The 14,337-nt window shown below is 49.1% G+C and overlaps 1 protein-coding gene across 1 annotated transcript in view; it reads right to left on the bottom strand.

Annotated features, from left to right (window-relative positions):
* Nucleotides 1-6,851, bottom strand: part of LOC141509713 (uncharacterized) — a 35,542-nt gene extending 28,691 nt beyond the window's left edge. The window contains exons 1-2 of the mRNA XM_074219448.1: nt 6,706-6,851; nt 2,140-2,230 (exon numbers count right to left, since the gene is read on the bottom strand). Coding sequence (XP_074075549.1) covers nt 2,140-2,230; nt 6,706-6,783 — 169 coding nt within the window. The 5' untranslated portion in view covers nt 6,784-6,851. The remainder of the gene's footprint in view (nt 1-2,139; nt 2,231-6,705) is intronic.
* Between the last annotated feature and the right edge of the window lie 7,486 nt (nt 6,852-14,337).

Below are 14,337 nucleotides of genomic sequence, written 5' to 3'. Positions count from 1 at the left end.
GGGAAAACATGAGCCCTTACACTGGGATGAAGTCCCAACTGGGGAGGAGAGGGGGGAGATTGGAAGGGGGGAGGAGGAGGAAAGAAGACAACAGAGGTCCTCCCCAGGAAGAGGTGTCCAGCTGCCTCAATTCCTACCACTTTCCTCCATCTATTCCCACCAACCTTAATGCTACTCCTCACAATTAGAGACTGCCTCCAGTTGGAAAATTCTGCCTAACCCAGAGTCTGTCTGTCAAGGCCTCAGGAAGCCAGCTGGGACCAACTGGGCAAGCAGAGCCCCCTCCTCTCGGACCATCCCTCAACAATCTCACAAAAATTCCTTTTCCTGAGGCCAGTCCAAACCACTGGAGTCATGCAGAATAAGCCTAGTTCCTCCTTTCCAAAGAGCTCATCAACTTTTTTGTGATAACAAATGAACTCCACCCCTTAATGTTTCTTTCTTCTCTAGGCTAAAAAGGTCGGAGTTCCTTTAATGACTCTCCACTGGACCTGATCTCCAAGCCTCCCAGCCTTCTGTGGATCCACGTCCTAAAATGTGGGTCTTCATCTGATCATAACCATCTACGTGGAGTCTGACCAGGAAAGAGGAAAGGAGGATCATCACCTCCCCCAACATGGATTTTGTCACTGTTGCTATTGGGTTGTTTCAGTCGCTTCCAACTCGTTGTGACCCCATTTGGGATTTTCTTGGCAAAGATATTAGAATGGTTTGCCATCTCCTGCACCAGTTCATTTTATAGATGAGGAAGCTGAGGAAAACAGGGTGAATGACTTGCCCAGCGTCCCAAAGCTATTAAGCATCTGAAGTTGGATTTGAATTCAGATCTTCCTGACTCCAGGCCTGGTGTTGTATCCATTCTACCATGTAGCTGCCCTAGTATGGATAGAACATTTCTATTTGTATAAGAGAAGATTACATTCCTTTTACTACAGTCCTCTTCAGATGCTCTGAGGGCACAGAAATGACTGTACTCTCCAGGGGTCTTGGAACAGAGGTCAAGCACTGAGATGTCCTACTAAGCTAGAAAGGTTTCAAGGCTGATGATGCTTTTCCTTCATTCTCAAAGAAGACGATGACATCAGGGAAGTGACGCCATGACAAGCCCATGGACTGGATGTGAGCGAGGGGTTCTGTGCTAAGTCACCAGCCTCACTCTCCCCTCCAGAGTCACCTGAGTCCAGGGACCAGACATGAATCGGGACAATTTGAGCTGGCCTGGATGCGAGGCTGTCAGAGTGAAGTGACTCGCCCAAGGTCACACAGCTGGTAATCATCAAGTGTCTGAGACCAGATTTGAACTCAAGTCCTCCTGAATCCAGGGCTGGTGCTGCGCTACCTACCTGCCTAAAAAGACTTAAAGGCCAACCCAGAAAAAGACCACACCCTCTCTTCATGCACATGCCAGCCTGGGTAAGTGGCCACCAAGGCATGATGCCATTTTCAGACCCAACCAACTCCAAGATGGCCTTCTAAGGTATGAGGGTGGGCATCACCCACACAGACTAAATCAAGAAACCTCCTAGGAGGTGCTGACACTGAAGATCCTTTGCCAAGCTTGCAGGCCACTAGGACCTTCAGGTCTGCCTCCCAGGAAGTGTCGGCCACTTCCTCTCTCCCATTCCCCAAGGGCAGGGCTTCCAGTTCATCCAGTTCATATTGTTAGATGGAGAAACAGAAGGAGGTTCTACCTTGGCCATCCAACAGGCCAGTTATTCCTCTCCAGCTCAATGCGTTCATCCCGGTCCTTCCCAGACCTGCCACCAGAGCTTCCTTCCCAGCTGACAGCAACCCATGACTCAGCAAACACTCAGCCCGGTCAGACAAGGCCTCCTGACCCAGGGAACTGCAGCACCCCATCCCCCATCTCTTCTGGGGCCAGTCAAAGAGTTTACACAAAGTCAGATACATTTGTATTGGACATTTCATTGATCTCCTAGTTCAGTGAAAGTCTACAGTCTCCCCAAAAGAGGCTGGTCCCTCTTCCTAGCAATGATAGCAGCGAAAGCATGGTAATCCAGAAGAGTGGCCCCAGCCCCAGAAGAATCCCACCATGCCCTTCCCACACAGCCACATAGCCAGGTAGCATTCCCCATCCCTCCACTCCCACTCCCAGCATTCGATGCAGGATCCCCCTACCTGTGAGGAATGGAAGGAGCTCACTCCGGGTCCTCTCTACACCAAGGGCCAAAGCAATAGTGGAGAGTTTCTTGATACTGTTGAGCCGGAGCTGCAGGAGAAAGCAAAGGTAACGACCAAGGACTTCAGGAGAGGCCACTCAGGAACCTGACCATGCCCACCGATCTCTACCATATCTACAAAAGGTGTGGGGGGGATTAGAGGGTTCAGGCAACAAAGATTTATCATGAGGGAGATGAAGTATCCACCATCTGGCCCCAGCAGCAATCTGCAGAGTGCACAATCAGGAACCTTGGGTTCTAAGCAATCCATGTTCTGGGTTTAAAAAGCCCTCCCAGTTCTGAGTTCTGGTTCTCAGGGCCCTTCCTTCTTTGACAGCCCAAGCTCCATGGGGCAGCCAGGTGGTTCGGTGGTTACATTACCAAGACTTCAGTCAGAAAGACTCACTTTCTTAAGTTCCCCTTCTGGCCTCTGACACTATATGACTTTACCCTGTCTGCCTCAGTTTCCTCATCCATAAAATAAGGATACAGGAGAAGGAAATGACTAATCTCTCCAGTATCTTTGCCAAGAAAACCCCAAATAGGGTCAAAAATAAAAAAGGAGGGGGGAGGTGCAATGCTTATATCCACCTGTAACATGGGAAAGTGATTGGAAAGGTAAGGGAAACATGGGGAAAGGGGGTAGAAAGATCAGCCACATGACTCCTAGGCCTCTCTTCTAGAATCATCTCTGTGTAGCATGAGGCAATTTAATTGCCTCAGATTCCATAACGATAAAACAGAACAAACAAATTTATACATTAGAAAATGTAGTCTGGTAGCCCACGAAGGCCAGTTTCAAGAGGGGAGAAGCCAGAAGGCCTGTTAGAAGGCCTGGTTCCATCAGGGAGTAACCTTCTAAGCTCAATGAGCCACATTTCCTCCTCTCCCATGGGAGGGGGAGTAAGAAAGTCATCACCTGCTGGCCACCACTTCCAGGAAGTCTTTGGCAAGGAGAATGACCTCTCCCACGCGTGACTCAACCCTCCAGATGAGAAGTCTCTGAGGACAAGACTGTTATTCATCTGTGTCTCAGAAGCATGGAGCTTAGCCACACAAGCATGGAGGAAGAGCCTTTAGAACAAAACCGATCAGAGATGGGAGGGCCTTTATAAACCATCCACACTCTCCTGACTGTGCAGATGGAGAAACCACTGAATAAATGAATAACTGGCTTCTAGCCTCTTTCCCCTCCAAGATTCCCCCATCACCACCGCCTCCCCCAGCACCATGGGAACAATGCTCCCTGACATGGGTAAAGAGCTTTAAGGTTTACAAAAAGCTTTCAGAGTTCATTCCAACAATTCAGCAAATGTTCTCTGATACCAAAATGAAGCAACAGCCCATGGAGGAGACCACAACCATATCAAAGCATGGGCTGCCAGGAGAAACTAATGAGGCGAGCCCATTGGCCAAGGCAGAGGGGAACTAAGGAGGAGGAAGGGGAGGATATAGGGCTACTAGGTGGTGCTGGGGATAGAGCACTGGCCCTGGAGTCAGGAGGACCTGGGTTCAAATTGGGCTTCAGACACTTAATAATTCCCTAGCTGTGTGGCCTTGGGCAAGTCACTTAACCCCATTGCCTTGAAAAAACAAACAAACAAAAAAACAGAAGGGGAGGATATAGTCTAGCCAAAGACAGCAAATCACAAGAAGCAGAGTATGGTCTGGAGGAAGTCACTGAAGGCTTCTGAGCTCAAGAGTGCCATGAAAAAAATCCATGCCTCAAGTAGGAAGAGTAATACTTTCTCTGTTTATTATTTCCTATTTATCCCCCATGGAGCTTGCTTTGTAGATACTTATTAGATGTTGTCTCCCCCATTAGATCATAAGCTCCTCAAGGCCCTCCTGCTGTACCCTCAGTGCCAGGCAGAGAGCAGGTATTTAATCAATATCTATTGACTGACTAATCATAAACTGCCAAGCCTGACCATCTCATTTTAAGATAAGGAAACTGAGTACACAAACATTAAGTAATTTGCCCAGCATCACACAGCTACAAAGTATTTGAAAGAGGATTTGAGGCCAGATCTTCCTGAGCCCATGCTAGTACCATATCCACCAGGCCACTTCTCAAGATCATTCGGGAGCAGCTGGGTGGCGCAGTGGATAGAGCACTGACCTTGGAGTCAGGAGAACCTGAGTTTAAATCTGACCTAAGACACTTAATAACAATTACCTAGCTGTGTGACCTTGGGCAAGTCACTTAACTCCATTGCCTTGCAAAAAAAAACTCTATCAAGATCATTCAGACCTAGATTCTAACTACAGAGAGCTGTCTATAAACTCTTTGATTACCTAAGAGAGAGAAGTACATGGTCAGGTGAAATTTTGGAGAGAGATCACTTCTAGTTAAAGTGACCAGAGTAGCTTCCTACAAAGGAAGCTGAGCCTGGAAAAATAGATCTGGAAAGATAAAGGGAAGGAGAAGATGGGCGGTAAGAGCACTGCAGGCAAAGGGAACAGTCCATCCATTAAACACTGGACTCCAGATTGGCTCAGTCCATTCATTAAACAGAGCACTGCAAAGGGAACAGTCCATCCTTAAGAGCAAGAACTGTCTTTTGGCTCTTTTTGTTTCCTCAAAGCTTGGCATTGTTAATAAAAGTGTACTGCTTGTTGGAGTAATTGAAGAGATCACAAGATTTAAAACAGGAAGGAGGGAGGGAGGGATGTCTTAGGAGTCTAGTCCAAATCCTTCACCTTACAGAAGAAACAAGATGCAGGGATGTGGAGTGACCTACTCAAACTCACAAGGGTTAAAAATACTAAGAGCTGGGATTTGGATCCAAGACCCATAATTCTAAAACTCAGACTTTCTTTCACCTTACCACCTACATGCCCCTAACAGGAGGCTAAAAATCCCAAACCAGATCCTGCTGGCCCATGCGAGAGCTAAGAAAAGTTACTAGCCGGGTGAAGGTGTAGCTTTAGTGAGAAGCCCTGGAAATTGGAGTCTGAAGATGTGGATTGCAGTTACAATTCCACCACTTACAAGCCAATGGCATGATCTTGGACAAGACCCTTTACAGAATGCTTTGCATTGGCTTTGCTATTGTCTAAAGTCACTTATGTCCTGTGAGAGGAACTAGTGGCCTGAGCAGGCAAGGCTGAGGTCACTGTCCACGGACCCTCCTAGCAGGTCGTGCTGCTCCCATGCCCACTCCAAGTCTACCTTCATGGGCTACCAGACTCGTGTCTTCCCAAATGACACAGATTTCACGTACTCCTGAGACTTCCTACAGTCCGAAGACCAAGGTTCAACGTCTTCTGCCTATTTAAGACCCAGGTCCCACCCTGCCCTCCTAGTTTACCCCCAGTTCTTCCCTTCATGCTTCACACGAAGTGGGTCACTCTGGACCCCCTGTAGATACCCTGCCTTTGTAACCTATGCCTGGAAGAACCTCCATGCCCTTCTTCACCAGCTGAATTCTTGCCCGTCTGGTGGTCATCACCCCACAGACGACCTTCCCGGGCACCCCCATGCCCCCCATTTCTTTCTCCCCGGGCCCTTCGTTCCTCCGAGGTCCCCCCCGTAGCAGATTATTGCCTATTAGCTATCTGTATCCATTTCATTCCGACACTAGCGGCCTCAGTCGGAAGAGGACCCCAAAAGGGGGCTCCTTGATGGATCAGTGCTTTATCCTCGTGGTACAAATGGGGAAACTGAGGCCAGGGAGGGCCCGTGCCTTCCCCAAGGTCATGCAGTGGAGGACCAAGGCCAAGGCCAGACGGAAGGCGCCGCCTGCCGCACTGCCCGCCCCAAGGGGGCCGCACGGGGGTCCCACCCGGGGGTCCCACCCGGCCAGGCCCCCGGGAGGGGCGGTGTGGTCGGGAGCCCAACCGGGGCTGTCCCCTGCGCCAATGGAAAGCTGCCGAGGGGGCGGGCTCTCTTCTGCGATTGGCCCGGGGCCAGCTGAGCACCACCCCAGGGGGGATTTTCTCTCCCTGGAGGGTCTTGGCCCCGAACTGCGGCTGGGGGGCTGGGGGGGCCCGAAAAAGCTCCGGGACCTGCGCCCCCTCCAGAGGCCCGGCCCCAGCGGGGGATTTAACCCGCAAGCCACCAATCAGGAGCCTCGGCGGAGCTCCGCCCCGCCCCTTGCAGGGGCAGCGCCCCCGCATTACCCCACCCGGGTCCCCGCTTTCCTTCCAGGCCCAGTCAATCAGGAGGCGCTCTGCTCCCCGAGAGCCAATCAGGAGGCCGCCAGCGCGCCGTGGGAACCTGGAGTGCCGGCCAATCAGGAGGCGCCGGAGGCAGCCCCCGGGCCCGCGCCCCCGCCCCCTGACAGATCCGCTCGGCCCGGGGTCCCCGGGCCCGGCGCCCCCTCCCCAGCGGCGCCGCTGCCCAATCAGGGACGCTGTCTCAGCGGGCCTCGGCGGCGCGAGACGAGCGACGCGCACGCCGATTGGCCCGCTTTCCCTCTCCCCCCCACCCCGCCCTCAGATCTCAAGAACGCCGAGCCTCCCGCCCGCGCCGCCCGCAACCTCGGGCCCCCGGGGCCCCGGCCCCGGCCCCGGCCCGGACCTGGACGTCCTCGTTACGGAGCTCGTCGATGAGCACTGCGATGGGGTAGAGAGAGTCATCGCCGTCGGCCGCCGCCATCTTGGCTCCGTCCCGCTCCCGTCAGGCTTCGGCAGCCGAGCCGAGCTGAGGGAAGGGAAGGGAAGGGAAGGGAGTGGGACGGGGCGGGGCGGGGGAGGGGCAGAGCCCGAAGAAGAAGGGGGGGTCTCCCGGGCGACTTTGCAGGGGTTTCTAGAAGGCCATTGGCCAGTCCGCACGAGGCACAACGCGCCCATTGGCCCGGGTAGGCGGGACCCCGCCTCCCTCTCTTCTATTGGCCAGAGGAGAAAGGGGCCTTCTCTCTAGCTTGGCCCTCTTCCCGTAGAGGGGCGGAGGGAGAAGGGGAGGGCTCACGTAACTTGGTATCCTAACAACCGAAGAGGGCCCGCCCCCTCGTAATCGAGCTCCGAAACTTCATTGGTTGTCGCCCCTAGCGACAGACGGACTGGAGCAAGTCGACCAATGGGAAGTGATGAACGGTGACGACACTCGGCCTAGAGGCCGACCTCTAGAAGCGGTGCGATAACGTCATTGATTAGGACTGAGAGTGCGCTCTCCCGCCCCGCTCCTCACTCCGGCCCCCCCCCACCAGGTGCCGAGGACCTCGGCATGGGCGTGTCTGGCTGCGCTCCGGAAGCTGACGTCATAGCGCGAAGGGCGCTTAGAGATCATTTAATCCTAAACCTCAAGGAGCGCTCAGCTTCTTTGTCTCCTGGGTGTCGGGAGTCCTGGGTTCGAATCCCGCTTCTGCCACTAATCCTGCCCATCCGCGGTCAAAGTCAAAGCAAGGACTGGAGAGTCCTGCAGGCTCAGCTCACTCCAGGCCGCAGAACAGTCATTCATGCACAGATGGCCAGGAAAGCTTCAGGAGGGAGGGCAGCCAGGGGCACCCCCAAATCCTCGGCGCTCCCCTCGGAGACAGCAGGTGACCGCCCAGGGTGTCAGTAGCAGCAGCCCAACGGGGCTTCAGGTCCCCGGGATTTTCTCGGATGGGACCCGGGCCTGCAGTGAGGTCCAAGAAGCCATCTCAGCCCTGGACAATGCTTTGTGACCCCATTTGGGGTTTTCTGGACCGAGATTTGAGAGGTTTCATTTCCTTCCCATTTTACAGATGAGGAAACTAAGGCAAACAGGGTGAAGGGACTTGCCCAGAGTCACATAGTTCACAAGTGTCTGAGGTCATATTTGAACTCAGCTCTTCCTTGCTGCTCTGGCTGCTGTACTGACCTAAGCCTCATCATAAGAGGAAACAGAGATGAACGGGTCACCCAGAAACTCAGTGGAAGCCTAAGGATTTGACTCCAAACCATTGGGTTCTTCCATGGTATCTTGGAGAAGGTGACCCCTGAGCTGGACCTTGAAGAGAAGGAGTTGGGGGGGGGGGGGACTAGTCCAGACAGAAGGAGAGCATGAGCAAAGGATCATGGCAAGGTTAGAGTGGGGTGGAAAACCGCCTGGCTCAGGGAGAGGTGGGACTGGGTGAAGGGAAAGGGAAGAGAGAAGACTGGACCAGTAGGTTGGCTTGTGGGAGCCCTGAGGGCCAGAATTGAAGATTTTATTGGATAGGAGATCTTCTATGGCCTCTCCCTGCTTGGATCTCCTAGGTATATTCCCCAGCCCTGAAATCCCATGTTCTAAGGGCCCTCCCAGACTGGCATTCTGGATTCCATGTTCCCTGGCTATGATGTTCTGTCATTCCATCGTGCCATTATTTACACTGAACTCTCCATCTAGACAGCTGACCTCCCATATCCCCAGGTCCTTGTTCCCTTCAATCTCCCTCTCCCTCTCCCCCGGGCTTCTGATTTTCTGCCTGCAAACAGTCTTCCCCAATGTAAAAACCTTTCTAATGTCACCCAGCTCCTGCCTCCCCTTTGTCCTAGCCAGACTTCACCCAGCTCCTGCCTCCCCTTTGTCCTAGCCAGACTGCTAGGATTCATCTCTACTCCACTCTCTCCCCTTCTTTACCATGCCTCAATCAACAAGTCCCTAGAATGTGCCAGACTAGAAGTCAAGGAAAGTATTCCCCTTCTGTCCGAGAGCTGGGGACCATAGTTCATGGTGGTGGAGGTCAAAGTGAATTAGCCACTCTTCAGTCATTGAGCAGTTGGCTTTTACCATAACACAGAAAGGATAGGCAACAAGCATGGGTTGGTTTCTCTGGACTCAGACCCCCTCATCTCCATATGGAAACACTTCTGGTCATCAAGGTAGGCTATGGTGACATCAGAAACCTAGCAACTCAGAAGGCTCAGACCCTTCTTGGACAGGGGGTGCGTAGGAAGCTGAGTAGGGAAGCATAGCCCAAACAGCTCATAAGGACTATTTATATGCCTTTCAGAAAAAACTAATCCTTATTTCTTACAAATGAGAAGCAGGGTCCTCTCCCTTAGGGAAAGGGAGAGGTGTTCACACAAGTGAAGACAAACTAACACGATGATCCCAAGCTCTGCCCCCTTATAACCTGGCTTCCCCCTGACCCACTAAAAGTGCTCTTTCTGAAATCACCTCTGACCTCCTACTTGTCACATCCGGTCACCTGCTCTCATTGACTGCCCTGCAGCACTGTCTCATAGGTCTGACCACCCCCTCCTTTCTTCTAGATGCCATTCCCCTAGGACAGAGTCATGAGTGCCCTTCCCCTGCTCCTCTGATGCTGCTCTCCCACAGTTCTTCTGCCCCTCTGAGCCCTCCACCTCTGTCTCCTTGGCTGGCTCATCCTTAGCCTCCAGTCCCTGGATGAGCAGACTCCCAGTGGGTCTGTCCTTTGAGCCAGGTCTCTCTACATTCTCTGCCTTCTCAATGGTTCCTATGATTTCTGTTCTCAGCCTTTGACAAAGCACAGTGCCTGCTGTTGACTATAACTGGCTGTTTCTGGCTGCTATGACAGTGGTCCAGGCTGTCTGTGCCCAAACTTTTCAGCTTACTCAGTTGATGCAGTGTGGAGAAGCTGAGGAACGAGCTTGTGAGAGAGCAGTGATGGCACATGCATGAAAGGGCTTTGGGGAGACCAGGAGCAGATGATGGTCAGGCAGAACCTTCCTCAGACGCACGGGCATCTCCAGAAGCCAGACCCCAAGAAGCTCAAACAACCTTTTTCTTTGTTCTTTTCTGTTCTAGGTCAGGAGACTAGAGTTTCCCACTCAGTTGAGAGCAGCAAGCTTTCAGAATATGGAAGGTGGAGCAGCTAGATGGTGCAAATGGGTAGAGCCCTGGAGTTAGGAGGACCTGAGTTCAAATCCAGCCTCAAACACTTAATAATTACTAGCTGATTGGGGGGCGGCTAGGTGACACTGGATAGAGCACCAGCCCTGGAGTCAGGAGGACCTGAGTTCAAATCTGGCCTCAGACACTTAATAATGACCTAGCTGTGTGGCCTTGGGCAAGCCACTTAACCCCACTGCCTTGCAAAAAAAAAAAAAACCTATAAAAAAATAATAATAATTACTAGCTGAATGACCTTGGTCAAGTCATTTAACCTCATTGCCTTGCAAGGTACCATCCATTGGATATGGTCACCAGGCCTATCAATGCCCCCAGGAGCAAGGAAAGATTTGGGGGAGTGTAGTTCATTCAGCACTCTGAATTCTAATATAGTGGGCCCAGAGCTGTGGAGGTATACAGCTAAGGTTTGAGCCTCTTCTCTGGACGTATTGTCTGGCTGCCGTCTAAGCAGTAGTAGAGCAAACACTAACAAAGTGGGTCAACGGTGACTGCACAAATGCCAGAGACCCCGAGTGAGGCTGAGCATGATGAGTATTTTATAAGCAGTGAACAAGACGACAGGGTAAAAGTTCAAACTGCAGAGATGTGTCTTATTCTGAATGACCAGGAAGGAAAAACCCTCTGATCTTGGTTTGTTTTCACCATCTTTTGGACCTCCCCTGAGGGACCCCATCACCCCCAAGATCACCAGGCAAAGCTGAAACAACCCCCACCTTGGGAGAGATGGGAGTAGTCCACAGTGATGGGAATAGACCCCAACAACTTTGATTAAGGTTTCTTAGATTAAGTGATCTCTTCCCACAAAGCAGTAAGTATGTGAAGTTTCAAGGGTAAAGATACAAGTTACAAGAGAAGAATTGAGACCCTGGAGACTTGAGCTTATCTAAGTAAAACCTACAAAGGAGGAGACTATTAAATCCAATGACTAAACCATAAGAGAAATGTTCAGTTTTACAGTTCTTTCTCACTGTATCTTTGAAGAAAAAAAAGATGCCCTTTACAAAAGCCAATTTATGTTAAATGGTTCAGTGCAGCTGGCTCCCGAGCAACAGTTGGGGAACTCAAGCCAATGGTGGTAGAGAAAAACCATGCCCAAGACTCTGAAAGTCTGAAGAGAGATGTGGCAGGCCCTAGGGTCAGCTCTTCCTTCTGACTTCAATGTTTCTCAGGCTTCCACCCTCCTAAGCTTGGGGTGTGGCGAATGTGAAAGTGCCATATAAATTTTAATCTGATTACCTTGACTTTTCCCTCTCCACCTCTCATTCTTGTTGTTGGTCAGTCATTTAGTCATGTCTGACTCTTTGTGAACCCAGGGACAGAGCATACCAGGCCCCACACCATGTCCTCCACCATCTCCTAAAGTCTGTCCAAGATCATGTTCATTGCTTCCATGACAGTAACTCGCCTTCTCATTCTCTGTCATCCCCTTCTCCTTTTGCCTTCAATCTTTCCCATCCTCAGGGACTTTTCCACTAAGCCCCAGCTTCTCATTATGTGGCCAAACTAGAATAGCCTGAATTAATCTCTTTTAAGTATTGACTGATTCAATCTCCTGGCTATCCAGAGGACACATGAAAGTCCTTTCCACAATTCAAAAGTGTCATTTCTGCTGCACTCAACTTTCCTTATAGCCTGGAAAACCCATAACTTTGATTTTATGGACCTTTGTCAGCCAGGTGATATCTCCGCTTTTTAGTATATTGTCTAGATATGCCATAACTTTCCTTCCAAGGAACAAATATCTTTTACTTTAACAACTGCTGGTGCCATCTGCAAAGATCTTTGAGCCCAATTATAAAATGTAATACTACTTTCATTTCTGCTACCTCTATTTGCCAGGTAATGATGGGACCAATTACTAAAATCTTTTTTTTTTGACTGTTAAACTTCAACCAGCTTTTTCACTCTCACCCTCATTAAGAGACTTCTCAATTCTTCTTCATTTTTTTTTTTAGGTTTTTGCAAAGCAAACGGGGTTAAGTGGCTTGCCCAAGGCCACACAGCTAGGTAATTATTATTAAGTATCTGAGGGCACATTTGAACTCAGGTACCTGAGGGCAGATTTGAACTCAGGTACTCCTGACTCCAGGGCCAGTGCTCTCTATCCACTTTGACACCTAGCAGCCCCTCTTCTTTGCTTTCTCATAGTATCATCTGTGTATCTGAAATTGTTTTTTTTCCTCCAGTACAGTAGTCCAACTTTGGATTCATTCAGCCTGAAATTTTCCATGATGTATATAAATTAATTCTGTAGGAGGGAGAACCTCCATCCTCTGAGGATACTCAAGGACAGAAGTTGAGGGTCCTCTTTTCTCTTTACACATGCTGGTACCTAGGGTCAGACATTCCCAAAAAGTCTTAGAAGGTTTGAGAGAGAGGAATGAGATTCTGCATGAAAGTTAAATAAATAAGATGACAACATGCAGCTTTATCACACACCTTATTGAATCTGAAAACAATCAGTTGCTTCATGCCAACTGTTCATTCTTAGCCTGTTTGCAAGTCCTTCAAGAAATAAGTACGATGATCTGGTACTCCCATTTCCTTGAAGTCTTGCCACATTTTGTTGTGATCCTCATAGTCAAAATCTAGTTTAGTCAATGAAGCAGAAGTAGAGATTTTTCTGAAACTCCCTTTTTTTTTTTTTCCCTCCGTAATCTAGTGAATGTTGGCAATTTGGTCTCTAGTTCCTCTGCCTCTTCAGAAACCAGTCTGTTCTTCTGGTAATTCTCAGTTCGTGTACTGCTATGAAGTCTCCCTTGCAGAGCATAACCTTGCTGGTATGTGAAGTGAGCACAATTTTTAGTAATTTGAACATCCCTTCTCATTACCTTTCTTTAGGATTAAGTTTTCCAATCTAGTGGCCACTGTTGGGTTTTCCAAATTTGCTGGCATATTGAGTGCAGCACTCACTATAAGGACATCATCTTTAAGGATTTTCATTAGCTCAGTTAAATTTCTATCTCTTCTACCAGTCTTATTGTTAGCAATGCTTCCTAAGGCCTACTTGCAACCACATTGTCATGGTTATTGGTGATGTTAAGATCTTTCTTACATAGTTCTGTTTATTCTTGCTACCCATTTCCTGCTAAAAGGGATAGATATAAAATGCAGAATGGGACCAACCTTACTGGATAGGGCCAATGTGGGAATTTATTTTTCTTTGTTATGAAAAATATGTTGCTATGAAGGTCTTTTCTTTCTGCTATAGATGTTTGTCACTGTAATGGACATGTGTTAGGGAATAAGCAGGGTATAAGAAGATTGGAAAGATAAGAGGGAGTAAGTTATAAAAGGGTCTGAATGTTCAGAAAAGCATTTTGTATTTGCTCCTGGAGATAATAGGCAGTCAGAAGAGTATATTAAGAAGGGGTGTGAACTTTAGGAAAATTATTTTGATAGCTGAATAGAGGATGGAATGGAGTAGGGAGAGACTTGAGACTGGTACACCTACCAGCAGGCTACTGCAATGATCCAGATTTCTCTCCATAGATTCCAACCAATCCAACCCATTAGGAGATTTATTAAAAGAAAGTTATCTCATCAACTTGAATCACCTATGCATGGTGATGGAGATATTCTTGTTTACACATTTATTCAGCAGTTATTTATGAAGTATCTTCTGTATGCAGAACACTGGTAGGTGCTAGGGAGATGTAAAATGTAAATAAAATCCCTACTAGCCCACCTGAAGCACTAGCAAATGGATTAGAGATCATAAACAATAGGTATTTGCATTTTAGGGTATTTAGTGAATGAATACTTATAATTTGGGAGCCATAATACCTTACAACCATGAACGCTGTAATCTTTGAAAACTGGACCATAAAACTACAAAAGTTTTGAACCTGGGCCTCATTTCTCTCTCTCAAACATTCTAAGACGCTTTGGGAATGTCTGGCCTTAGGTACCGGCATGTATAAAGAGAAAAGAGGACAATCAACTTCTGTCCTTGAGTATCCTCAGAGTATGGAGGTTCTCCCCTCCACAGGCACAAAAACACTGCCCCATGGGAGGAAGTCCTTGACCATCTAACAGCTGATAATTTCTGTTGGCCCTCCCCTCTTCCTTCTGTCCAGTTCCATTGCCCGGAGTTGGAACCAGGAATCTTTTCAGTTAGAACCAGAAAGGGGAACTTGTCTAAGGTCCCCCATGTTCTGTACCAGGCCTGACTAAGAACAGGTTCAGGCTCAATATTGGAATGAAATGAAACATTCCTAGATTACAGCCTTTAATGAAGGAAGTTTACTCAACCATAGCATAGAAAGGATATTCCAGCTAAGTTACAGTGTTAGTACATTTGTGACATCTTGCACCTCCAGTCAAAGACAGCAATTAGTAGTCTTCTTTTCTCATTGTTCAACCATCTAC

This window comes from Macrotis lagotis, chromosome 1 (genome assembly GCF_037893015.1).
Source record: "Macrotis lagotis isolate mMagLag1 chromosome 1, bilby.v1.9.chrom.fasta, whole genome shotgun sequence".
NCBI classification, from domain to species: domain Eukaryota; kingdom Metazoa; phylum Chordata; class Mammalia; order Peramelemorphia; family Peramelidae; genus Macrotis; species Macrotis lagotis.
Note: the sequence above shows the minus strand (reverse complement) of the source record. Positions and strands in the feature narration are given on the sequence as shown.